General features: G+C 29.4%; 2 protein-coding genes across 6 annotated transcripts in view; both read right to left on the bottom strand.

The window, feature by feature from the left end:
* The window catches only part of LOC142324940 (uncharacterized), a 120,367-nt gene that overhangs the window by 32,178 nt on the left and 60,728 nt on the right, over positions 1-27,461 (bottom strand). For 2 of the 5 annotated variants that reach the window (XM_075366096.1, XM_075366098.1), the window contains exons 4-7: positions 22,209-22,424; positions 19,985-20,197; positions 16,514-16,729; positions 12,846-13,058 (exon numbers count right to left, since the gene is read on the bottom strand). In XM_075366096.1, coding sequence (XP_075222211.1) covers positions 12,846-13,058; positions 16,514-16,729; positions 19,985-20,197; positions 22,209-22,424 — 858 coding nt within the window. Of the gene's footprint in view, positions 1-12,845; positions 13,059-16,513; positions 16,730-19,984; positions 20,198-22,208; positions 22,425-24,181; positions 24,291-25,901; positions 26,013-26,193; positions 26,284-27,461 lie in introns of those variants that run through there. The other 3 variants (XM_075366099.1, XM_075366100.1, XM_075366097.1) reach the window with 3 other exon arrangements.
* LOC142324628 (uncharacterized) lies at positions 808-3,681 on the bottom strand. Its single transcript, XM_075365476.1, has 2 exons — positions 3,602-3,681; positions 808-1,840 (listed from the first exon to the last, which is right to left on the bottom strand). Exons 1-2 carry the CDS (start codon positions 3,679-3,681, stop codon positions 808-810), a joined length of 1,113 nt encoding a protein of 370 aa, XP_075221591.1.

The following is a 27,461-nucleotide window of genomic DNA, read 5'->3' as shown; positions in this document are numbered from 1 at the left end:
AAAACAAAATTAAATTATATTTAAAAACAAAATTATCAGTTTAACTTCTGAATCAAGTTCACTAATAAATCTTTTTCAAATTCTATTCTCTTTTAATTAAGAATAGTTTTATATATATATATATATATATATATATATATATATATATATATATATATATATATATATATATAACCTTAAAAAATAAAGGAAAAAGATATTTTTTTGTATAAGATTCCCCTTTAAGAATGCATTAGACACAGCTATAATTTCAATTAATATATATATAACCTTAAAAAATAAAGGAAAAAGATATTTTTTTGTATAAGATTCCCCTTTAAGAATGCATTAGACACAGCTATAATTTCAATTAATTATGAAAATTAATTCATTTAATAACTTAAATTTTCATTAAAAGTGATCAGTATGGCTTAAATGATGAACAAACTAAATGATAAAACTAATTGGATATTTTTCTAAAATTTTGAGTAAAACAAAAAATTAATATTTAGTAAAATCCATAAACTAGCCTAAGAGTTTTTTCCTTACTAGAAAATGTTATTCAAAGCCTAAGCAAACAAGTTGTTTTTCAATCAATAAATTAGGTGGGGAAAACTGAAAACATTTTAGAATCAATTTCAGTAAACATTACTGTGCGTAGATGAAAGTTATAAAAAATCTACCTACCTCTAGGGTAACTTTTGCTCCTTGTTCTGACTTTTCAGAAACTGCCATCAGAGGGTTCTATGTCAATTTTTATAACTTTCACCTTAAAACAAAGAGTACTGAAGTTGATTTCAAAATATAATAAGTCAAGTATATCAAAATTCAAATTTTAAAAGATAAACTTACACAAGGGTCATTACTGCTTTCAACATGTAGTACTACAGCTTCAGAAGGCATTTTCACAAAAAATTCACCATTGTTACTGTATAAATCACTATTATTGTACGGAAGATTACGTTTAGAGTGTGATGTGTTGTGACGATGTTTTCTCGATTGCCGATGAGAAATGCCCGGTCTATCTTTATTGTTATTATCTGTATCTTTTTGTTGTCGTTTATCATGATGTTTACCTTTTCTATCATTATTTTTCATTATGTTTTGATTTGTAGACGATGAACATTTAAAATCATTTCGTAATATCGGTATCTGACTCGTATTTGTTATGGGTAGTTTTCCTGCTTCTTCTATTGGCACGATCCCTTTAACAATTTCATGTAATTCTAACAATTCTTCTTCCTTTATAAGAATTGCTTCACTTAAATTAAGTACTTCTACTTCTGCTTCTTTAACTAATCTTCGTTGTTCAACTAATTCCGTACTTAAGCATACTAAAACTTCATTTACAGATTTTAATTCTTGCTTTAATGATTCATTATCACGTTTTAATTTTGTTAATTCATCCATACCATTACTAGTACCATTACTTTTATTTACAGACTGCGTACATGGAAAACATACCCAAGAACTTTCATTATCTTTCCACTGTTTTTCAAAGTCTTCTATTGGTACATCAAGACAACTTATATGATAATAACGTTTACATTCTCCTGAACATAAAATTCGTTTATCGCGTCGCTTAAAAGACTTATCACAAACTCTACATTTCGGTAATTCAAAACAATAATTACATTCCCATTTTCTATCGCTACCAGCAGAACCTAATAATCTTTTATATCCTGAACAATTTAAATGATATACTTTTTTACAATTCCCTGCACAACGTATTTGACTATCATTAATATTTACATCTTGTAAGCACTCTGAACATTTCTGTTCACTACTGTTTATGTTTTCATTAATACATAAATTGCATACCCATTCAGTGTTATTTTTATATTTTTCATAGTCACTATCACTTACATTAACACACTTTATATGATATATTTTTGAACATGTTTTTTTACTGCATTTTATAAATTTATCTGTATCTGGATTTACTGCATTATTACATACATTACACTCACTTGTCATTATTATCACAGCCGTATATAAGAAAATATATGAAAAAAAAGTACAATCCACTTACACTAAAACTTACAAAAACAATAATTATATACAATACGTAACTATTTTTGTTTTGTGTTTTTATACTTTATTAATCACTTGACTGGTTCAGCTGCACTTCTCCTTTCCTTTCTATTTAAAGTCTTTTTTTTATGTTATTACATTTCCTAGATTCTATATCCTCAATTATCAGCTTAATATAAACTAATGTTTATTTTTTTTTCAATTAATAAATGAGCCCAAAAAAAAATAAATTTTTTAAATAAAATTTTGCAGTTGGATCATATTATCTTCAATTTGTTTTACCATCTCTTCATTTTACCATTGAAATCACCTTATTTGCAACATTGTATATGTAAACTAACATCAATGCCCATACATTTTGTACTTCTGGTTTAGATTTTGTTCTCATTAATTTTCATGATAAACCACTGTACTTTCGAAAACTTTGTTAAAATTTTTGCTTCTTAATACCTACATTTGATATTAGCAATTATTATTCTGCCATTAACAAGTTTCTACTTACTTATGCAAGTCTTCTTAAAGAAGTCTTACTTTCAATCATCCTTTGCAAATTTTACTACACTAATAGAATGATTCTTCACTTTTTGATGTGTAAAAGATTTTTAATATTAATTCATCACTATTTTTTTAGTTTTGATCCCATTACTCTTACCTTATTTTTAAATTGAACTTCTTTTCTAAAAATCTGAATTCATATAATTTGATTTTATCTAAGTTTTAAGTAATTTGAAGAAACAATACTCTGAGAATATCTAAATACTGTTATTGCTTTATCAATTTTCATACTGAATATAATTTCAACTTGTCTCTTGGGGAGAGGGCAATGTCTCATATTCCTTTCTATACTACAGCTTAAATTTCCTGAACAACTACAGAATGTTGATACCTGTACAAATTATAAATAACTCTCCTATTTTGTTATTTTAAGTTTATATTCTTTAAAATGTTTCATACACTAGAATACAAATTATATATAATCTATTTCCATACACAGATGTTTCAAAACCATGTACAGAATTCCAGGAAGTGATTTTACATGCAAAAATGAAGAAAAAATTTAATACAAATGATTGTCCAAAAATTATCTGTTTTTCATCAACTTGTATTTTTTACATAAAAATATATTTCAAAAAATGACAAGTATTTTAATAATATTTGGTATATATGCTCAAAATGTTATTCTTTATGAAATAAAAAAGTACTTTGTAATAGACTTATGTTCAAAATTTTGCAGTAGCGGTAATATCAATTTTTAATTAAAAATATGGGACTCCAACATACATCAACTTTTTAAGAAAAAGTAATTTGAAAAAAAATATTTTCATTTAAAAAATATATTTATTGAAGGACCCAAAAACTGACTTAAACATTTTTTTTTAATGTATTATCAAGAGTAACAGATGTCACAGAGTATGAAGTTCACATGATACTTTCCTTCATGAAATAATTTGCTCAACTACACTCTCTTATCTCTTATAAGCATAACTCTGTGACTGTGCTTAAAGTCGCTCAATAATGTCAGAAGCCTGAAAGCTTGCATTAAAAAGAGATTTTACAGCTCATTGTGCAACACTATTTGCTTAGATACCATATCAATAACTCAGAACTGGCTGATAAAATGGGACAAACTAGGTCAGTATGATTTGCAGGTTTATTTGTCACAGGCATAGCAATGAATTCATTACACGAAGGAAGGTAATAAATTTCTCAATTTTGTTTGTTTTATTCATACATTTTCAAAAAAAATTTTAATTTTTAAAGAAAGAAACTAAGAATAAGTTCACTTCCAAAAATGGATTGGTTTATATGCAATTTGGTTTATTACACATTATGTATTAACATTTACTAAAGACAAGTAACCAAGCTGCAATACATCATACTATATGGCACAGATGATCCCCCTAAAGTTTGAATTGGTAAACAAATTTATGTATTACACTGAACTTCCTGGATGAAGGCACCAGTTTTCTAACCCAAAGCATCTTTTTCATATAAATTAAATACCTATATGCACTGTAGTGTCCCCAAATATAAATATGCAAAAAAAACACTTTTCAATAAAGAAGGAAAGTTTACATATAAAAAATAAGCAAATAATTGTGTGAATCGTGTTTAAACATTTAAACTTTATAGGTAATTTTGAAATAAATATTCCAACCAAATAACAAGAATATATTCTAGCATGTGTAAGAAGTATACCAGTTTTAAAGAAATTACTCTTCACCTTTTTGAAGCAAATGAGAAAAACTTCCCTTTTAAGTTTAGGTTACAACAAAAGGTGAAACAGACTTGCCAAATTTCAAGTTTCAATAGTCCTGTCAAATTTTAAGAACTTAACAGATAAAAATCTGAGCTAGTTGATATTGATATGTACTACACAATAGAAGATACCAGTTTGTATAATAGAATTAATTCACTGGCACAATATGGAAATTAATGTAGAAGTGCATCAACCATTCAAGTGACTTATTTAAATTAAAAAATCTACAAAATATGACCGAACAGTAAAAAAAAAAATTACACTAATATAAATAGACAAAAAAAGAATTTAATAAATCTAACCTTAATTTTAAACTAATAAAAAAAATAATGTTAAATTGTTATAATAAAAGAAGAAATCCCTTATTTCTTTGAAAAGCAGTAAATTAGTTTACAGATAGTAGAATAAAAACAATATCTTGTCTCTTCTTTAAAAGAGCATAAAATGCATTCGTTTGTTATAAATACACAAGAAACACAAAATCCACAGTAATATAAAGAACAAATGAACAAACCACACTGAAGTAATCAACTAAACTGAGACGTGTATATAAGCAAAAAAATTCACTTCTATAATGAATGCAATAAAATATATAATAGAGGTTACATTAAAATCATAAGCTGTTTATTAATTCGTTCTATATTAAAAAAAATCAAGCTTTATATAAATAAAAATGTAAACTTATACTTAATGAATTCAATGATTTTTTTTTTTAATAACTTGGAAATAAAATAGAGGTCTTAGAAAAAAGAAAATAACCTTACCATAACATTATTTGAATATATATGCAAAAATTATTGAAATGTAGGAAAATATAGTTATAATGTAATAAACAATATACTGTTGAATAAAAGGGGAGGGAGAATGAGGAATGGTAGGGATAGTTGGGATGGAGGAGGAGGAGGAGGAGAAATTTGAATATATGAATGAATAATTAAATACCATGGTGGCTATTTCCATTCTCTCTTCCTCTCATTTTCTGTATTTTACTCTTAATGTGTTGTACATTTATTAGCATACTATGACATGAAACCCGTTCCTTCAATAAAAAATAAATAAATACTTTAAATATTACTAACCTACTGCACTGTATGTCCAACAGAATCTACTGGCACATTTAGAAATATATATATATTGTAATATAACCTCGATGAAATTCATTTCTGTTTTTACATGATGGTCCATAAAATTTGAACTCTTAAATTTGTATTCACTTTACTGTTACATATTATTAGACTTCACAATACAGTTTATCTGCAGTTTAAATCTGGTAGTACAAATAACTGAAATTCTAAATTATATTACACTATTTTAAAAATAATAATTTTTGAAAAAAAGTTTTTCTAAGTTACAAAGAAATCCATTCAATGAGCCTTTCTCTTTCAAAGCTAGTTATAAATAATAAGCTTTGTCAGAACTAAAATTATTTTATGATAAACAAGATTTATTGCATATTTTCTTCAACTTTTTGGATTAGTTCATCAGTCACAACTGAGAATCACCATTTTTCTCCAGTGTATACATCTATACATGGCAATGAAAGAAAACTTGGCATGACAAATTTCTGTCATAAACACAACGAACACAATCATCCATGGATCTCAGCAATACTGTGTCAATCTATTTACAAATAACAAATTACACCTCATAGCTCACAAACAACAGGAGAAACACATCTTCCATCTTTTGCAGACCACAGCTATAACTACTGATTGGAAGTGAATGAATGACAGATGACCATTATGAAAAGGACCTATAATTTTGAAAAAACTATAATGCTATGACAACAGGTTTATCTTCAAAAACCAATTGGAGGTCAATTCAGAACAGCCCTATAAACAAGTTCTTCAAGCATCATTTTGTTATTCAGCAAAGTATTTGGTTGTGTTCATTAGATTCTTATTAGAAATCTAGGATTCTATAACATCAGTTGGAATGAGGTAAATGTGATTTCTTATGTTATTCATCAGCATCTTATCTTGCAGCAATTTTTGCTGGTGATACTACATTATTTTTAAGTAAAATAAATCTGAATGAGTTAAACTCACTGAGACTATCTTCAAGGTATTTATTAAGTTCAACTTCAATAAGTTATTACTAAATCAAGAAAAGATTCAAAATATTGTTTTTAGTATGATAAAGCACCTTCTTAACAAGGATCCTCTAATTGCTAGGTATTTTTATAAGTTTCAGAGGATGTGTGTATTGTATTTGTATGTCAAAGGAATTCTTGAGTTCTGTTTCTCTTATAGCAACTTCATGTAAGGTTCCCAAAAGATTTTAATTAAATTCATATTTCATCAATTTTTATCAAATTACTAGTTATAGTTTTCTATTATTAGAATGTGACAAGAATTAATTAAAAATAATATTGCTCAAAATGAAAACAACTGGATAATTACAAGGTTTCATGAATACAAACCTTTAAATTTCTCACACATGCATATGTGTAGTGAAATCTCTCATGGTACCTCTATACAAGAACCACCTCTGTAAAAGATCAGTATTTCTCGGAATATAAATTACAGTACTGACAATATTATTGTTCTCTAAGACAACTACTCTGTAACCCAACTGAGACCATCATATTCATTGAAGACAACCACTAATTCGTTGCTTCTTTTTGGTATAAAACTGAATGTTGGTCACAAATTTAATAGCACATTAGAGGAGAATTTTAATTGTACTACAGATTTTTTCAACCATTAACAAAAAAAGAATTTAATTAAAAAGAATAAGACAAGAATATGTAAATTTAAATCATGTACAAAAATACACAGCTTATTCATTAATTTTTATAATCACAATGCCAAAGATATTTATCATAGCTTACTTTATAGAATGCACACTTTACATATACTAACAAAAACACTGTTGTCTGCCATCAACATTAGTCAGTGGCAGACAGAAATAATTCAGGTAGCAGCAGACTTGAATTCTGATTTTGTCACTATTGCATTCAGTTGAGTTATACGTGTAATTGTATGTCTCAGTTTAATGTTGGTGTTTTCTTTTATATTTTTTGTCACTTTAAAGTTTTTCTTTTAATTTTGTTACTAAAATGTCAAGAAAAAACATAGCCAAAACATTAAATTTAGAAACGGGATTTAAAGTTATTGAAGATGCTGGCTGTGGACTATCACAAAGAAAATTAGCGAAAAAATGATTGTGGTAAAACACAAATCAAAAAAAATTTTAACACAAAAAGAAAGTTTAAAAGAATAGTTTAAAAATGTTAATTAATAAAATACAAAAGAGGAAACTTTTCAACTGTACAAAAAAGTGAAAGATTTAACTTTTGCTTGGTTTTAGGTGTCCAAGCACAAAAATTACCAATAAAAAAAGCAAGTTACGCACAACTTTAAATGGAAACATTTATTGGAAGCAGAGGTTGGTTGGAAAAATTTTGTCCCTGAAACAATCTTGTTTTAAAAAATGTATATGGTGAAAGTGGATCCATCAGTGCAAACATTGTTAATAAAAGACTATGATCTCAAGGATGTTTATAACATTGATGAAATGAGACTTTTATCAAGCTTTACAAGTCATTAACGTTCAAAGGTGCTAATGTGTGTGGTACTAAAAAAACTAAAACAAAGAATAACAAAGATATTGTGTATCAATGCTATAGAAGAAAAAGAATTTTCATTATTAATAAACATTTCACTGGAGCCAAGAAGTTTAAAAAATGTTAATATGTCTGAACTAAAAGTAGAATGGTATGCAAATTGAAAAACTTGGATGACGAGCTCCATTTTCACTGATTGTATTGAAAAATTCAAGGAAAAATGAAAAATCAAGACAGAAAAGTGCTGCCAATTTTGGACAATGCCCCATGTCATCCAAAATTGTCATTAAGTAACATTTATTTATAGTTTTTACTTGCAAACACTGCAAGTAAATTACAACCATTAGATCTTGGAATAATTCAGTTGTTTAAACTTCAATATCATCATCATCAAATAATGAATGACTATTCTTGTAGCAGTTATTGATTCAGTTCAAAATGTAGATGCCTTAATTCAAAAAATTTCTTTGCTGAATATAGTGGAAAATAAAAGAAGCATGGATTAGTATGGACAAAAACACATTAAAAAAGTGTTTTAGGAAAGGTGGTATTGATTTTGGGTTATCTGAGGAAGAAAATATGAATGAAGAAACTGCTGCAATTCACACTGAAAATGAACTCACAGAACTAGGTCAACAGATCAGCATTGACTTGATGTTCACTTTAATGAAGACAAACAGGTTGAAGATGAAAATGATTGGGATTTTCAGAAAGAAATTCTGGCATGCTAATGCTTCTTTTTCAAAAGATGCCAAAGAGACTATGATGGAAGATGAAGAAATCCTGGCTTCCTTTAGATGATGCTTTAAATTGTGTAAAGAAATTAAAACAATAAGATCATAATCTTCGTAATAATAAAATTGTCAACTTATTTATTTGAAAACTTTCAACAAATTTATTTAAAATACAACTAAAGGAATTACTTTTACATAAACAATATTGGTCTGCCGATCAACTTTTAACTAAATAGTAATCTAAAAAAAAACTGACTTTTCTATACCCTATTCAACATGAACAAAAATATGTGCTCAAATAATTTTCATTAACATCTTCTCAACTGTGAATTATTTTACAGTAATTTTTCATATTGAGTATCTTCATATCAAAGTTTAAGTATCAAACTTAATTTTGTTTCATAATTAATTGCATACTTTGTGATGGTGCTTTGATCAAGATTGTTTCTCTTGATCCATCATTTATCTGATCCTTTTTTGTTTGTGAAGTAGCCATCTGTGATGTGATCTGTATAATAATGTATTACAATCATTATGAAGTGATCAGAATAAAAAAGTGATTTATTTACTCACAAATGAAACTTAGTTTATGTCTGAATCCTTTTTACTCATCATAAGTTTTTTTAATCTGTATTTCACAAACTAAAAAAATATGAAAGTAAGTTATATAAAATATGTTTCATTTACAAAAATACTTCAGATGTCTATTAATTAGTTACTTTGAATACAAACTTTTTGATCAATTACTAGAAAACTGGTTTTAGAATGTTGCTTGCTGCTACAGTGACTTAAAAAATTTTAAACTTTATAATACAGTAGTGCTTAAATATTTTGATCTATCAAATGGAAAAAATCTAAAACAAAATTAACATATTTTTGCCAAGCAAATTTATCATTATCCCAGTATGAATCTGTTACATAAACTTAATACCATAATCAAAATTTTCATCACACATAACATTCATACATCTATCTTATGAAAATAGATTTATTATTTTTATAATAATTCTCATCATTTATCATTAGAAATGTTTCAAAACGATGAATAACAAAAAAAAAGTTAAATTCAACAAGCCACATACCGATTGTAAAATCAGAAGACTGGTACAGATAAAAGCATTCTGTAATTCAAGTTATTGTTAATTTGTAACATCTATATGCTTGAAAATTGTTAATGAAATCTGTTGACAACAGATCACAGCAATAACCAGTAGTAAAAGTAATAATAAATCTACAAATGTATTAGGTAAAGCAAACGTTGAGATCATAGCTATGTGAACATACCACTTATGCAAAATTGTAAATATACAAGTGTACTAGTCAAATGGTTAATTCATCATTAAACTCAAAGGTTTAACAAAAAGAGCCTGATTTATAATATTGGTACTTTATAAAAGATACTGAAGTTGATTAGTATCTAAATCCAGAATTTCAAGCCAAGATGAAAATGCAACCACTCTTTAAAAGAGTACATGCGGGAGTATATGAGTATATACATCTTTTTTATTCAATTCTATAACATAACTGCAGTTGGTCAAGTCTCTAAATATATCAAATTTATATTCATAAGTTTTTCAGAACTTTCTAAGTTCTAATGGTAATTCACACGTAAGGATGTGATGTATCCCTTAATTATATCTGTGATTTTGAATGTTTATAATATATATATATATACATATATACATATAAAATAATTTTTATTGTTTTTAAAATTTTATAGCATGGCAGGCACACAGTACAGGTTAAAATTAAGTGATAACAAATAATGATAAAATATAATAATTATTAATTAGTGTATTACAGTAAATTAAGTTTTTTATATATATATATATATATATATATATATATATATATATTATACCTGAAGGGGAGTATGTTGAAAAAAATCAATATTGATGAATAAATAAAGATTTTTTATCAAACCTCACATATATACGGGGCTGTTTTTTTCAACCTCCAATGGACTATAAAAAAAAGACACATTGACATAACAAAATGTTTTTATTACTAAATGCAGAGTAATATCTAACTTATTTTTCAACCTAATCGCCAAAACGATTGAGGCATTTATTATATCATGACACCAGCTTTCCGATGCCATCTTCACAGAAATTTTCCGCCAATGAGATAAGGTACGTCTTGACAGTCTCCTGAAGTTCTTCATCGATACAAAGTGTTGGCCGCCCAACCATGCTTCCATTCTTGACAGAGGTGAAAATCGCTAGGTGCTAGGTCTGGACTGTACAGTGGCGAAAACTTCCCACTTGAATTGTTTGAGAAAGTCACATTGGCACAGTGCGATCGTGCATTGTCGTGGATCAAAACCACGCCAGACGAGAGAATGTAAAGATTCACAGTAAACTTACTTTGTTATTGTTGCTCTCTGCTCCAGAAAGCCCACCAACAAGACACCTTTATGGTCCCAGAAAACTATAATCATTGTTTTCCTATTGCTCAGTGTATTTGAATTTTTTCAGCTTGTTTGGAGAAGTGGGCATCCACTGCTTAGACTGTTCTTTGGTTTCTGGATTGTCAAACTGGATCTATTTGGTCCATTTGATGTTACTGGTCTATTTGGATCTATTGGTCTCATTGCCAATATCGATAGACTTTAAAATCTCTTCCCCCTCATTATCGTAACGCATGAGAAACATTAAGGCTGATGCCTTACACTGCATTTTGTGATTGTCACTCAACATCTTTGGGACCCAACCTGCACACAGTTTCCAGTATCCTAGATCTTTAGTCACAATTGTGTACAGAAAAGACCTTGAGATTTCTGGGATTTTTGCAGAAAATTCACTTATCGTAAACCTCCATTTGTTGCGGACAAAATCATCAACATACTCAACCTGGAATACAGTAGCAATAGACTTGCATCCTTGCCCACCTTCATCATGGACATCCATTTGCCCTTCTTTAAATTTCCTACACCATTCCCATACACTACCATCATTCATAAAGTTTTCAGCATACACTAGGGTCATTCTTTGATGGATTTCAGCAGCATTACATCCTTCTGCTTGCAGAAAACGTATCACACTTCGCAACCCACACTTGGTGGGAGCATCAATCGTAGCGGCCATGTTCAATTGCCTGCAGCTCAGCTCAGACTGATGCAACAGAGCCGACAATGGCAGAGGTTATGGTGGGGGAGGATATAATCACATGAAGTGCAAGCCTGGCTCCCGCCTATCTCTTGTTTACTTAGTAGATGCACAATTGTGAGGTTTGATAAAAAATCTTTATTTATTCATCAATATTGATTTTATCACCTTCAACATACTCCCCTTCAGGTATAATACATTTGTGTCAATGCTTTTTCCAATATTTGAAGTACCTTTGGAACCCAGTTTTCAGATGGTGTTTAGCTCCTTCACCAATTCTGTCATTATCTGTTCAATGTTGGCAAAACGTCCTCCTTTCATAGTTATTTTCAGTTTGGGGAATAGAAAGAAGTCACATGGAGCCATGTCTGGTGAATAAGGAGGCTGAGGAATCATAACAGTGTTGCTTTTGGCCAAATTTCATAAACAAACAGTGAAGTGCGAGCAGGTTCATTATCATAATACAATTGCCATAAATTGTTTTGCCACAAATCCAGGCATTTTCTTCGTATTGCTTCACGCAAATGGCAGTGAACTTCCAGGTAGTACTCATTAACCATAAGACCTGGTAGCAAGAACTTATGATACACTAAGCCATTGAAATCAAAGAACATTCTCATTCAGAATATTCAATCAAACTTGACAAGCTTATTTGTGTCTTGGCTCTTCAGGAAGCTTCCATTGGGATAAATTGGCCTCAGTTTCAACATCATACCCATGTTTCATTATCAAGTATGACCTGATTGAGCAGTTTTCCACGTATTGTTTTATCAAACCTGATACATACATACATACATACATATATATATATACATTTTTTTTTATGAATAATTCTCCACATTAAACTTTGAGGCTCATGCCATGTAAATATTAAATTGAAATTTTTTGCATATTACAAATACTATGCCTGACTAATATATGAACCTGAGACATCCTGATGAAAGGCTGAGACACTACCAATCTACCATGGAGATTGACAAAATAATATTAAGTAAGCGGGTTATATTTTTTTTAAATCCGATTGGTCGCGAAATAAAAACCTGCGCAAAAATCGGATGAACCTTTGCACATATCAGTTGCAATTTCTACTTTAACATCAAACTTTGATTTCCAATCTCTGTTTTTCTATGTTAATACAAAAAAATAATAAATTAAACACATACCTTATGCATATAATCAAAATAATCCTTTTTCCTTTCCTCCATTAACTGTTTTCTTTTCCCATCAAAGGCTAAAGCACTGGAAGAAAAATCAGGATAATTCATGTCAGAAGAAACTGTTGTCATTGTACTTTGTGGTGGTTGTACCTGTTCAGTTGTCATCCTATTATTTGTGACAGAAGCATGAGAATAATCTGGCCTATGCTGTTCTTCATCCTAATAAAAACAAATTAACATAGTGTCAACTATAATATCAATATTAATAACTGCATCACCAAATATAAATATCAATTTGAATTCACAATTTCAACTGAATAGAACTTACCAAGTGAAAATAAAAAAAGTTTGTTTTTACTACGATAGGACTGATGTTTAATAATTTGAATTTTCTTTTAAAATTCCATCATTTTAAACAAATTTACTGTTAATAAAGTATTAATAGTTTGTCGTTCTATTTTAATTAAAACTTTAATTTCCAGTAATTTTCTAATTTAGTGTTACAATTTAAATGGCATCAACTGCTATAGACATTAGCTACTAATAAATGCCAGCAGCATGAGTCATCATAATTACACTCATCATAATTTTACAATTTAACTTCACTGATATATTAATATTAGTAATTTCAGTGATCTATATTATCATGATTAAGTCCATTGGCAGTTTATATTACTTCAATCAATCAGTTTCCAGGATACTAATTTCTAACTTTTTCCAAAAATTACAGAACCAACAGTTTTATTTTTTATTTTTAAAAATTTGTATTAATTGCTTAACGATTGTAATCATTAATATAAATTATTTAAATTAACAATTTATATAAAATGTAGATTCTTTAATGAAACTGTAAACTTTTATTAATTCTGTGTTTTGAATTGTGGTAATTATACTGACATATGCATACACAGCATTTTTTTTAAATCTACTAGGAGGAACTCCTTGAACATCATATTCACTGTACCCGATGACTACACAATACCTACAGTTGGTTGTTGATAATTAGTAAAGAAAGCTGAATCATAAATAAATTAAAAACAATCACTAACTTATGACTCAAACATGTTACACACAAAAATACATACATAAAATAAGTTGGAAATAACAAAAAACTTTCAAATTTATTAGCAAAACAATGACCACAAATCATGAATACTGAACACTGTAGCAGCAAGCTTGCAGTGAAAATTTTGAATCAAGACTACCTTTTGGTTAATAAAGTGCTGCTGCTGCTAATCAGATTGCCCCTGACAAAAACAATAAATAGAAAATGATAAATACCCATTATACGTCACTTATGCTCAGTGAGTGAGGAAAGTAAAATAATTTTTGAAAGTATGTACATTAAGTATAGTACGGAGCATGAAAACTGAAGATTATATTCAAGCAGCTAATATGTTGTATTTTAATAATTCTACAAACATTTCTGGTATCTGTATTTACAAAACAGAAAACTAATCTGTTCATGACCAATCTCCATCATTTTACAATTTACATTAAAAGTAAATAATATTTAACAAGGAAGTTGTTATTCCAGATGAAAGCTGAGACACTACCAATCTACCATGGAGATTGACAAAATAATATTAAGTATGAGGGTTATTCTTTTTTCAAGGTCCGATTGGTCGCGAAATAAAAACTTGCGCAAAAATCGGATGAACCTTTGCACATATGAGTTGCGCAGCATCTCTAGTATGACCTTCAATCTCGCCGCGTCACTTCATTTAGTTCTGAACACGCAGCTAGCACGTAAACAAGTCTACAACAATACATCTCCCATCAAGAGTGAAGTGCATACGGTAATTCATTTTCTTCAGGCTGAAGGGTGTAATGCAGCTGAAATTCATCGATGAATAGGTAATGTGTACGGTGAAACTTCAATGAGCGACAATGGTGCAGGAACTTTAAAGCAGGATGTACAGATATTCATGATACAAGTGGTCTGGGAAGGAAGTGAGTGTCAACCGATGATCTCGTTGAGCGAATGAATGAGGCAGTTCGAGAAAATCGTCGGTTCACAATTTCTGTATTGAGTGATTAGTAACCTGAAATTTAAAGGTCAGCTCTCTATACCATTATGAGTGAGGGACTTCAGTACTGCAAACTGTGTGCGAGATGGGTTCCCAACATGCTGTCCGACTATCACAAAACAATGAGAATGGACGCCTCCTTAACGTTTCTCCAGAGCTACCACAATGAAGCAGAAGATTTTTTGAACAAAATTGTCACAGGGAACGAAACATGGGTCCTTTTCGAAACTGAAGAAACAAAAGAACAATCCAAACAGTGGATGCATTCTCATTCTCCCAGTAAAGCAAAGAAGTTCAAGCAAACCTTCGCCAACAGAAAGTGTATGGCTACTGTGTTCTGGGACCGGAATGGAGTTCTCTTGGTGGAATTCATGGAATGTGGCAAGACCATCAATGCAGCCTCATACTGCGTGACTCTTCAACGTCTACGAAGGGCAATTCTGAATAAGCTTCCTTCTGAGAGGAATGTTGTCATCAGGCATTGTCTTTCTCCATGAAAATGCTCGGCCGCACACTGCAGCTGTAACAAACAAGCTCTTGCAGTGTTTTCGTTGGGAAAGGTTTGATCACCCACCATGCAGCCCAGACTTGGCTCCAACCGATTTTCACCTCGTTGCTCAAATGAAACACTGGCTAGGAGGACAACATTTTGGCACAGACATTGAGGTGCCGACCAGCGTAGAAACATGGCTGAAAACACAGACGGTTCTGTTCTATAACGAGGGTATTGGAAAGTTGGTACCAAGCTATGACAAATGTCTAAATCGGAGTGGCGACTATGTAGAGAAATAGCGTAACTATGTAAGTACTCGTTACAAATAACAAATTTTTTATTTTCAATGTGGTGTTAATTTTGTGACTGATCGGAACTTGAAAAAACAATAACCCTTATATGATATTACAATATATTGTACATTAAATTAAAATTACTTATCTTTAATATACACAAAACTAATAAGTCTTTTTTAAAACATCATTTTTAAACAAATATTACTTAAAGTTCTATGTAGTATCTTTTAGCTCATAACAACAAATAATCATGCTTTTATTGTCCTACAATACAAATAATGTAATTAACAAAATTACTTTTTTCTGTTAATTTTTTAATTTACGATATAATTAATAAATTTATATTTAAATATAAACAAAATTGTGCGTACATTTTTAGGTATAATATCTATTTAGCAGTACTATCCCTTAATTTTAAGAATATTTTAAAATAAAAACATATTACTTCTATGTCAGATAATATTTTAATTTAAAATAATGCCTAATAATGAATCTAATTCAGGTTCTGGTAAATTAACAAAACCCTTTTCTCTATATTTGGAAAAATTCCAATAGGAGATAAAAAACTGAAACAGCAGATCAAATTTACAAAGTAAATATATAAAAAATACCATGCCTGACTGATATTCAAACCCAAGATCTCTAGATGAAAGGCTAAAATACTACCAATGTACCAAGGAGACTGGCTGAATAATATTAAAATATATATGCAATAAATTAAAGTTACTTATATAGCTGCTGCTTGCATTATTTCATTTATTTCTACTTTAACATCAAACTTTGATTTTTAATCAACAATGATTTTCAATCTTTGTTTTTCTATGATAATACAAAAAAATAATAAATTAAACATACCTTATGCATATAATCAAAATAATCCTTTTTCCTTTCCTCCATCAACTCTTTTTTTTTCACATCAAAGGCTAAAGCACTGGAAGACAAAACAGGATAATAATTCATGTCAGGAGAAACTGTTGTCATTGTACTTTGTGGTGGTTGTACCTGTTCAGTTGTCATCCTATTATTTGTGACAGAAGCATGAGAATAATCTGGCCTATGCTGTTCTTCATCCTAATTAAAAACAAATTAACATAGTGTCAACTATAATATCAATATTAATAACTGCATCACCAAATATAAATTTCAATTTGAATTCACAATTTCAACTGAATAGAACTTACCAAGTGAAAATAAAAAAAGTTTGTTTTTACTATGATAGGACTGATGTTTAATCATTTGAATTTTCTTTTAAAATTCCATCATTTTAAACAAATTTACTGTTAATAAAGTATTAATAGTTTGTCATTCTATTTTAATTAAAACTTTTATTTCCAGTAATTTTCTAATTTAGTGTTACAATTTAAATAGTATCAACTGCTATGGACATTAGCTACTAATAAATGCCAGCAGCATGAGTAATTTTACACTCATTATAATTTTACAATTTAACTTCACTGATCTATTAATATTAGTAACTTCAGTGATCTATATTATCATGAATGTAGATTCTTTAATGAAACTGTAAACTTTTATTAATTCTGTGTTTCGAATTGTAATAGTTATACTGACATATGGATATACAGCATTTTTTTAAAATCTACTAGGAGGAACGCCTTGAACATCATATTCATTGTACCTGATGATTACACGATACCTACAGTTGGTTGTTGATAATTAGTAAAGAAAGTTGAATCATAAGTAAATTAAAAACATTCACTAACTTATCACTCAAACATGTTACACACAAAAATACTTGCATACAATAAGTTGGAAATAACCAAAAACTTTAAATTTATTAGCAAAACAATGACCACAAATAATGAATACTGAACACTGTAGCAGCAAGCTTGCAGTGAAAATTTTGAATCAAGAGTACCTTTTGGTTAATAAAGTGCTGCTGCTGTTAATCAGATTGCCACTGACAAAAACAATAAATAGAAAATGATAAATACCCATTATACATCACTTATGCTCAGTGAGTGAGGAAAGTAAAATAATATTTGAAAGTATGTACATTAAGTATAGTACGGAGCATGAAAACTGAAGATTATATTCAAGCAGCTAATATGTTGTATTTTAATAATTCTACAAACATTTCTGGTATCTGTATTTACAAAACAGAAAACTAATCTGTTCATGACCAATCTCCATCATTTTACAATTTACATTAAAAGTAAATAATATTTAACAAGAAAATTGTTATTCCAGATGAAAGCTGAGACACTACCAATCTACCATGGAGATTGACAAAATAATATTAAGTATGAGGGTTATTCTTTTTTCAAGGTTCCGATTGGTCGCGAAATAAAAACTTGCGCAAAAATCGGATGAACCTTTGCACATATGAGTTGGGCAGCATCTCTAGTATGACCTTCAATCTCGCCGCGTCACTTCATTTAGTTCTGAGCACGCAGCTAGCACGTAAACGAGTCTACAACAATACATCTCCCATCAAGAGTGAAGTGCATACGGTTATTCGATTTCTTCAGGCTGAAGGGTGTAATGCAGCTGAAATTCATCGACGAATATGTAATGTGTACGGTGAAACTTCAATGAGCGACAATGTTGCAGGAACTTTAAAGCAGGATGTACAGATATTTATGATACAGGCAGTCTGGGAAGGAAGCGAGTGTCAACGGATGATCTCGTTGAGCGAATGAATGAAGCAATTCGAAAAAATCGTCGGTTCACAATTTCTGTATTGAGTGATTAGTTTCCTGAAATTTAAAGGTCAGCTATCTATACCATTATGAATGAGGGAGTTCAGTACTGCAAACTGTGTGCGAGATGGATTCCCAAGATGCTGTCCGACCATCACAAAACATTAAGAATGGACACCTCCCCAACGTTTCTCCAGAGGTACCACAATGAAGGAGAACTTTTGAACAAAATTGTCACAGGGAACGAAACCTGGGTCCTTTTCGAAACTGAAGAAACAAAAGAAAAATCCAAACAGTGGATGCAATCTCATTCTCCCAGTAAACCAAAGAAGTTCAAGCAAACCTTCGCCAACAGAAAGTGTATGGCTACTGTGTTCTGGGACCGGAATGGAGTTCTCTTGGTGGAATTCATGGAATGTGGCAAGACCATCACTGCAGCCTCATACTGCGTGACTCTTCAACGTCTACGAAGGGCAATTCTCAATAACCGGAGAGGAATGTTGTCATCAGGCATTGTCTTTCTCCATGAAAATGCTCGGCCGCACACTGCAGCTGTAACAAAGAAGCTCCTGCAGTGTTTCGTTGGGAAGTGTTTGATTACCCACCATGCAGCCCAGACTTGATTCCATCCGATTTCCACCTCGTTGCTCAGATGAAACACTGCCAAGGAGGACAACATTTTGGCACATACATTGAGCTGCAGACCAGCGTAGAAACATGGCTGAAAACACAGGCGGCAGGCTCTGTTCTATGACGAGGGTATTGGAAAGTTGGTACCAAGCTATGACAAATGTCAAAATCGGAGTGGCGACTATGTAGAGAAATAACATAACTATGTTAGTACTCATTCCAAATAAAAAATTTTTTATTTTCACTGTGGCTTTAATTTTGTGACCGATCGGAACTTGAAAAAACAATAACCCTCATATGATATAACAATATATTGTACATTAAATTAAAATTACTTATCTTTAATATACACAAAACTAATAAGTCTTTTTTAAAACATCATTTTTACACAAATATTACTTAAAGTTCTATGTAGTATCTTTAGCTCATAACAACAAATAATCATGCTTTTATTGTCCTACAATACAAATAATGTAATTAACAAAATTACTTTTTTCTGTTAATTTTTTAATTTACGATATAATTAATAAATTTATATTTAAATAAAAAAACAAAATTGTGCATATATTTTATGGTATAATATCTATCTAGCAGTACTATCCCTTAATTTTAAGAATATTTTTACATAAAAACATATTACTTCTATGTCAGTTAATATTTTAATTTAAAATAATGCCTAATAATGAATCTAATTCAGGTTCTGGTAAATTAACAAAACCCTTTTCTCTATATTTGGAAAAATTCCAATAGGAGATAAAAAACTGAAACAGCAGATCAAATTTACAAAGTAAATATATAAAAATACCATGCCTGACTGATATTCAAACCCAAGATCTCTAGATGAAAGGCTAAAATTTTACCAATGTACCAAGGAGACCGACTGAATAATATTAAAATATATACATTAAATTAAAATTACTTAAATTACTTATAGCTGCTGCTTGCATTATTTCATTTATTTCTACTTTAACATCAAACTTTGATTTCCAATCTTTGTGTTTCTATGATAATACAAAAAAAAATAAATTAAACATACCTCATGAATATAATCAAAATAATCCTTTTTCCTTTCCTCCATTAACTGTTTTCTTTTCCCATCAAAGGCTAAAGCACTGGAAGAAAAATCAGGATAATTCATGTCAGAAGAAACTGTTGTCATTGTACTTTGTGGTAGTTGTACCTGTTCTGTTGTCATCCTATTATTTGTGACAGAAGCATGAGAATAATATGGCCTATGCTGTTCTTCATCCTAATTAAAAATAAACTAACATAGTGTCAACTATAATATCAATATAAATAACTGCATCACCTAATATAAATTTAAATTTGAATTCACAATTTCAACTGAATAGAACTTACCAAGTGAAAATAAAAAAAGTTTGTTTTTACTAAGATAGGACTGATGTTTAATAATTTGAATTTTCTTTTAAAATTCCATCATTTTAAACAAATTTACTGTTAATAAAGTATTAATAGTTTGTCATTCTATTTTAATTAAAACTTTTATTTCCAGTAATTTTCTAATTTAGTATTACAATTTAAATGGCATCAACTGCTATGGACATTAGCTACTAATAAATGCCAGCAGCATGAGTCATCATAATTACACTCATCATAATTTTACAATTTAACTTCACTGATCTATTAATATTAGTAACTTCAGTGATCTATATTATCATGATTAAGTCCATTGGCAGTTTATCTTACTTCATACAATCAGTTTCCAGGATACTAATTTCTAACTTTTTCCATATGTTACAGAACCAACAGTTTTATTTTTTATTTTTAAATATTTGTATTATTTGTTTAACAATTGTAATCCTTAATATAAATTATTAACAATTTACATAAAATGTAGATTCTTTAATGAAACTGTAAACTTTAATTAATTCTGTGTTTTGAATTGTCATAGTTATACTGACATATGCATATACAGCATTTTATTTACAAACAAAGTGCGACAATGGTGCAGGAACTTTAAAGCAGGCTGTACAGATATTCATGATACAGGCGGTCTGGGAAGGAAGCGAGTGTCAACCGATGATCTCGTTGAGCGAATGAATGAGGCAATTCGAGAAAATCGTTGGTTCACAATTTCTGTATTGAGTAATTAGTTTCCTGAAATTTAAAGGTCAGCTCTCTATACCATTATGAGTGAGGGACTTCAGTACTGCAAACTGTGTGCGAGATGGGTTTCCAAGATGCTGTCTCCATCCGATTTTCACCTTGTTGCTCAGATGAAACACTTCCAAGGAGGACAACATTTTGGCATAGACATTGAGCTGCAGACCAGCGTAGAAACATGGCTGAAAACACAGGCGGCTCTGTTCTATGACGAGGGTATTGGAAAGTTGGTACCAAGCTACGACAAATGTCTAAATCGAAGTGGCGACTATGTAGAGAAATAACGTAAATATGTAAGTACTCGTTACAAACAAAAAATTTTTTATTTTCACTGTGGTTTTAATTTCGTGACCGATCGGAACTTGAAAAAACAATAACCCTTATATGATATTACAATATATTGTACATTAAATTAAAATTACTTATCTTTAATATACACAAAACTAATAAGTCTTTTTTAAAACATCATTTTTAAACAAATATTACTTAAAGTTCTATGTAGTATCTTTTAGCTCATAACAACAAATAATCATGCTTTTATTGTCCTACAATACAAATAATGTAATTAACAAAATTACTTTTTTCTGTTAATTTTTTAATTTACGATATAATTAATAAATTTATATTTAAATATAAACAAAATTGTGCGTACATTTTTAGGTATAATATCTATTTAGCAGTACTATCCCTTAATTTTAAGAATATTTTAAAATAAAAACATATTACTTCTATGTCAGATAATATTTTAATTTAAAATAATGCCTAATAATGAATCTAATTCAGGTTCTGGTAAATTAACAAAACCCTTTTCTCTATATTTGGAAAAATTCCAATAGGAGATAAAAAACTGAAACAGCAGATCAAATTTACAAAGTAAATATATAAAAAATACCATGCCTGACTGATATTCAAACCCAAGATCTCTAGATGAAAGGCTAAAATACTACCAATGTACCAAGGAGACTGGCTGAATAATATTAAAATATATATGCAATAAATTAAAGTTACTTATATAGCTGCTGCTTGCATTATTTCATTTATTTCTACTTTAACATCAAACTTTGATTTTTAATCAACAATGATTTTCAATCTTTGTTTTTCTATGATAATACAAAAAAATAATAAATTAAACATACCTTATGCATATAATCAAAATAATCCTTTTTCCTTTCCTCCATCAACTCTTTTTTTTTCACATCAAAGGCTAAAGCACTGGAAGACAAAACAGGATAATAATTCATGTCAGGAGAAACTGTTGTCATTGTACTTTGTGGTGGTTGTACCTGTTCAGTTGTCATCCTATTATTTGTGACAGAAGCATGAGAATAATCTGGCCTATGCTGTTCTTCATCCTAATTAAAAACAAATTAACATAGTGTCAACTATAATATCAATATTAATAACTGCATCACCAAATATAAATTTCAATTTGAATTCACAATTTCAACTGAATAGAACTTACCAAGTGAAAATAAAAAAAGTTTGTTTTTACTATGATAGGACTGATGTTTAATCATTTGAATTTTCTTTTAAAATTCCATCATTTTAAACAAATTTACTGTTAATAAAGTATTAATAGTTTGTCATTCTATTTTAATTAAAACTTTTATTTCCAGTAATTTTCTAATTTAGTGTTACAATTTAAATAGTATCAACTGCTATGGACATTAGCTACTAATAAATGCCAGCAGCATGAGTAATTTTACACTCATCATAATTTTACAATTTAACTTCACTGATCTATTAATATTAGTAACTTCAGTGATCTATATTATCATGAATGTAGATTCTTTAATGAAACTGTAAACTTTTATTAATTCTGTGTTTCGAATTGTAATAGTTATACTGACATATGGATATACAGCATTTTTTTAAAATCTACTAGGTGGAACCCCTTGAACATCATGTTCATTGTACCTGATGATTACACGATACCTACAGTTGGTTGTTGATAATTAGTAAAGAAAGTTGAATCATAAGTAAATTAAAAACATTCACTAACTTATCACTCAAACATGTTACACACAAAAATACTTGCATACAATAAGTTGGAAATAACAAAAAACTTTCAAATTTATTAGCAAAACAATGACCACAAATAATGAATACTGAACACTGTAGCAGCAAGCTTGCAGTGAAAATTTTGAATCAAGAGTACCTTTTGGTTAATAAAGTGCTGCTGCTGCTAATCAGATTGCCCCTGACAAAAACAATAAATAGAAAATGATAAATACCCATTATACATCACTTATGCTCAGTGAGTGAGAAAAGTAAAATAATATTTGAAAGTATGTACATTAAGTATAGTACGGAGTATGAAAACTGAAGATTATATTCAAGCAGCTAATATGTTGTATATTAACAATTCTACAATGAAGTATAATTTAATAAAAATTTAAAACTGTATAAAATAAAATTAAGCTGAATTATTTCACTCTTTATAACTGTTTGAAAATGTTATAAGTATTTCTAAATCTAAATTATAATTTATGGTCCTGCAATTATAAATTACAAATGATTACTGAGAAAATTGATATATGCAAAGTCAATAATTCCTTTTAAATGAATCAATTTTGCACGTTTGAGTTATTGTAATAAACGAAACATTCAAATTAGCTGACTAACAATAAAAAACATACATCAACAGCAAGCATCGTAACAAAATAAAATAAGCATTATATTTATTCTATTTATAGAATACATTAAAGTTGAAAGCTTTATATAATAATAATGTTCAGTCATTTTTGTTCATCTGTTGTGTCTATTTAGCCAGTGCCGTGTTTTTCTTTTCTTAATATTGTATATGTAATATAGGTTACATTTTTATTTGATCTGTACTTGCAAGCACTACGAATGAACTTAAATCCACTGTGACTTGTAAAAAACCAAGTTGGCAAGCTTCGTTGTTAATCAGCAATGTGTACGAATTCATGAAAAAAGAAGCAAGTAAATTTGGAATGTCAGGAAATGATGATAAGCATATTATTCTGATTCAGAAATGTGAAGAAAGAACAGCAGCTTTGTGTAAAATATCATGATTGCAAGTTCAAAAAGTAAGAAAACAGAAAAAGAATTTTATAAATTACAAGAAAACTCATCAGGCTCTTACTTCTTTCAGTACACCAAGAAAATATCAAATCCGTGACAAACCAGTAACAGGCCTATATGATTTCAACAAGTGTGTAGTGAGAAGGACCGTAAATTAATTTCATCTCAAAGAGAAACAGCTGACCACCATTCCAGAATTGCTGGTACATCTGAAAGATTCAAATAGGATTCTCAGGAAGTAAACGAAGAAGAATACTACAACAATTGGGTTGCAAGTAGAAAAAACTGAAAACAATAAGAAACTTGTTATTGAACAACATGACATTAGGATTAAACATATACAGTACGTAAATGCGCTCAAACATTTCTGAATGACTGTATACCAATGTCTTATCCTGAAAGTTACAGTATTCTATCTGGAACAGTTTTACAGTTGTTGAGGGGGTTTTCATACTTTTGATTCACTGTATAAATTTATTTAATTACACTTCATTTAATTCATCACTGGATCAACAAAATATTAATTGAAAAACAAAATTTTTTCATAAGTTATGTAACTACATTATCAATTAAAAATGAGTTAATTATATTATTTAATATTAACTCTTGATATAATTGAAATATGAATGAAATAATTATGATAATAATAATAAATATTAGTAGTGCTAATTTTGCATTTTGTATAAATACCAGGTGTGTAAATATGAAAGCGGAATTTGCCCATAGATGGCCCTAGCTGTCAATGTAGTTACTGTCAAACTGCATCATTGGCACCATTTTCTTTCTTTGACAGCTGACAAAGATTTTCAACTCACAACAATACAAGAATATAATATAAAGATATCATGATGATTTAATTGTTATTGAATTATTTCTGCACATTAGGGCTGTTTGGAAAATTAGTATTGATCCAGTTTCATATAACAGCAAAGTTTTAGTGTTGAACATGTTGTTTTGTACCTACAAACTATGATTTGCAGACAGCATTGATTTTCTGTTACAATAAAAAGAAAACTGCTACAGAATCGCATCAAATGCTTGTCAAAGCTTACGATAAGCATACTCTTGGTAAATCACAGTGCTTTGAGTGGTTTAAAAAATTCAGAAATGGAAATTTTGACGTGAGAAACGAAGAACTTGGAAAACTACCGAAAAAGTTTGAAAACAGTGAATTGCAAGCATTGTTAGATGAGGATGATGCTCAAACGCAACAATTCGTGGAACAATTAAATGTAACACAAGAAGCCGTCTCCATACATTTGAAAGCCATGGGAAATATCCAGAAAATGGGAAAATGGGTTCCACATGAACTGAATGAAAGACAACAAGAAAACCAAAAAACCACTTGCAAAATGCTACTCGCCAGGTACAAAAGAAAGTGATTTCTCCATTGAATTGTGACAGGTGATGAAAAGTGGATACATTTCAAGATACATTGCGCTTATCCTAAGCATAAAAGATCATGGGTAACTCTAGGTGAACCATCGACATCGATTTCAAGGCTAAATCGCTATGGAAAGACAATGCTCTGTGTTTGCTGGAATCAGAGGGTGTCATCTATTATGAGCTGCTAAAACCTGGCGAAACCAATAATACTGAACGCTATCGATAACAAATGATCGATATGAATCAAGCATTGTGTGAAAAATGACCAGAATATAAAAAAAGGCAACACAAAGTGATTCTGCTTCATGATAATGTACAATCACACATAGAAAAACCAATGAAGGAAATGATTGAGGCATTCAGTTGGAAAATACTTTTGCATGTGGCTTACTCACCAGACTTGGCTTGTCCAATTACTATATATTTGCATCGATGGGACACACACTTGCTGAGCAGCACTTCACTTCTTATGAAAAAGTACAAAAATGGTTTGATGATTGGTTTTCCTAAAAAAAAAGCAACAGTTTTTTTTGGCATGGCATTCATAAATTGTCATAGAGATAACAATTCTAAATTATAAAATGTATAGCTAGCGATGGACAATATTTTGAATAAAATATTTTTTATCATTTTCATAAAATAAACATGTATTTTCTATACAAAAATTCCAGTTTCATATTTACACACCTAGTATACAGATGGTTCCATAGTAAGTCATATGTTACACTAATAATAGAATGTCAGCTGGAGCAGGTTCAGGTGACTCAGTGCTAAGCTTCAAGATTCATGCCCTTTAATATACTGAAAGCGTAATCAATAGTTACAGTCATTGGTATAACTTACTAAATAACAATTAATTTTCAAGTTATAAATAATAATTATACAAAAAATGAATTATTAAAAAACTGTTGAACCACTACATTAAAAAAAAAAATTGTAGCAACAGTGATTAATACGTAAACCTTGGATGGTATGAGGAATGTAATTCAAGACTGAAAGTCATTTAAGCGTAAAAATAGTAGAACTGTAATTGAGCAATAGCTTGTAGTTGCCAACATGGATAAATAAATCTAAAAAATATAGTACAGGAACTTTCTCTAACACTCAAAATTTGTTCCTGAATTATTGAACATTAGATGAATCTACAGTAAGTTAAACATTAAAAGTATGAGAAATATAAACTTACTCGTATTTAAAGTTAGTAACAAAAGTATGCTCTCTTCAAAGTTACTTAACAGTTTTTATTTGTTTGATATGTTTCAAATCTCAATAATTACCGGAGCTGAAGAAAAATGATTTTTTTAATTTTTAAAAATTTAACTTAATAAGATATACTATACTGGAATAGTGACACTGTTATTCCATAGACATAATTTGTAACGTAAAACATAACACATGATTATGCATAATGTCTATGCAATGTTTTGAACACTAAGGCATAATGAAGTATTATTCTTATACTTAGTTGTTGAGCAGTTAGTAAATTACTTAAGAGATAAAATAGAAAAAAGAGTTCACGAAATACAATAATACAGAAAAAAAACAATAAATGCTAAATCTAATAAATACAAAAAGCTGTAAAGAAAATAATTTAAAATGAATCACACCATATTCTATGTAAGGAATGCTCATTGGTAAATAAATATAGAAAATATACGCATAAATTAAACTAAGCACTTTTCTTTTCTTTTTTTTAGTTTCTTCAAAGCAACAACCCCTCTGCTTGCAAATATTACAGCAGCTAATGGGAAAGAGAACAGGGAAAGTAAATTTCAGAAATCAAAAAATTTTTTGGTGATAGTCAACATTTTGCATACCTTCTGATATTTAGATGGAATTAAACATCAAGTTGTGGCAACAAAAAATTGGAGTTGTCTATTTGTTACTTTTGTATTTAAAGAAGTTTTACTTTGTGAAAGGGAAGGAAAATAGTAAAAAAAATTTGAATAATCAAG

Source organism: Lycorma delicatula, chromosome 5 (assembly GCF_047948215.1).
Source record: "Lycorma delicatula isolate Av1 chromosome 5, ASM4794821v1, whole genome shotgun sequence".
Taxonomy (NCBI): Eukaryota; Metazoa; Arthropoda; class Insecta; order Hemiptera; family Fulgoridae; genus Lycorma; species Lycorma delicatula.
This window is presented reverse-complemented; position numbering and strand designations above follow the sequence as displayed.

Excerpts from the sequence above, each read along its gene's own strand:
- LOC142324628 (XM_075365476.1), bottom strand. The coding sequence starts at position 3,681 with ATGCCTGTGACAAATAAACCTGCAAATCATACTGACCTAGTTTGTCCC. Across the intron at positions 1,841-3,601 it reads AGTTCTGAGTTATTGATATG|TGATAGTGACTATGAAAAAT; the intron begins GTATCTAAGCAA and ends TGTTAATGTAAG.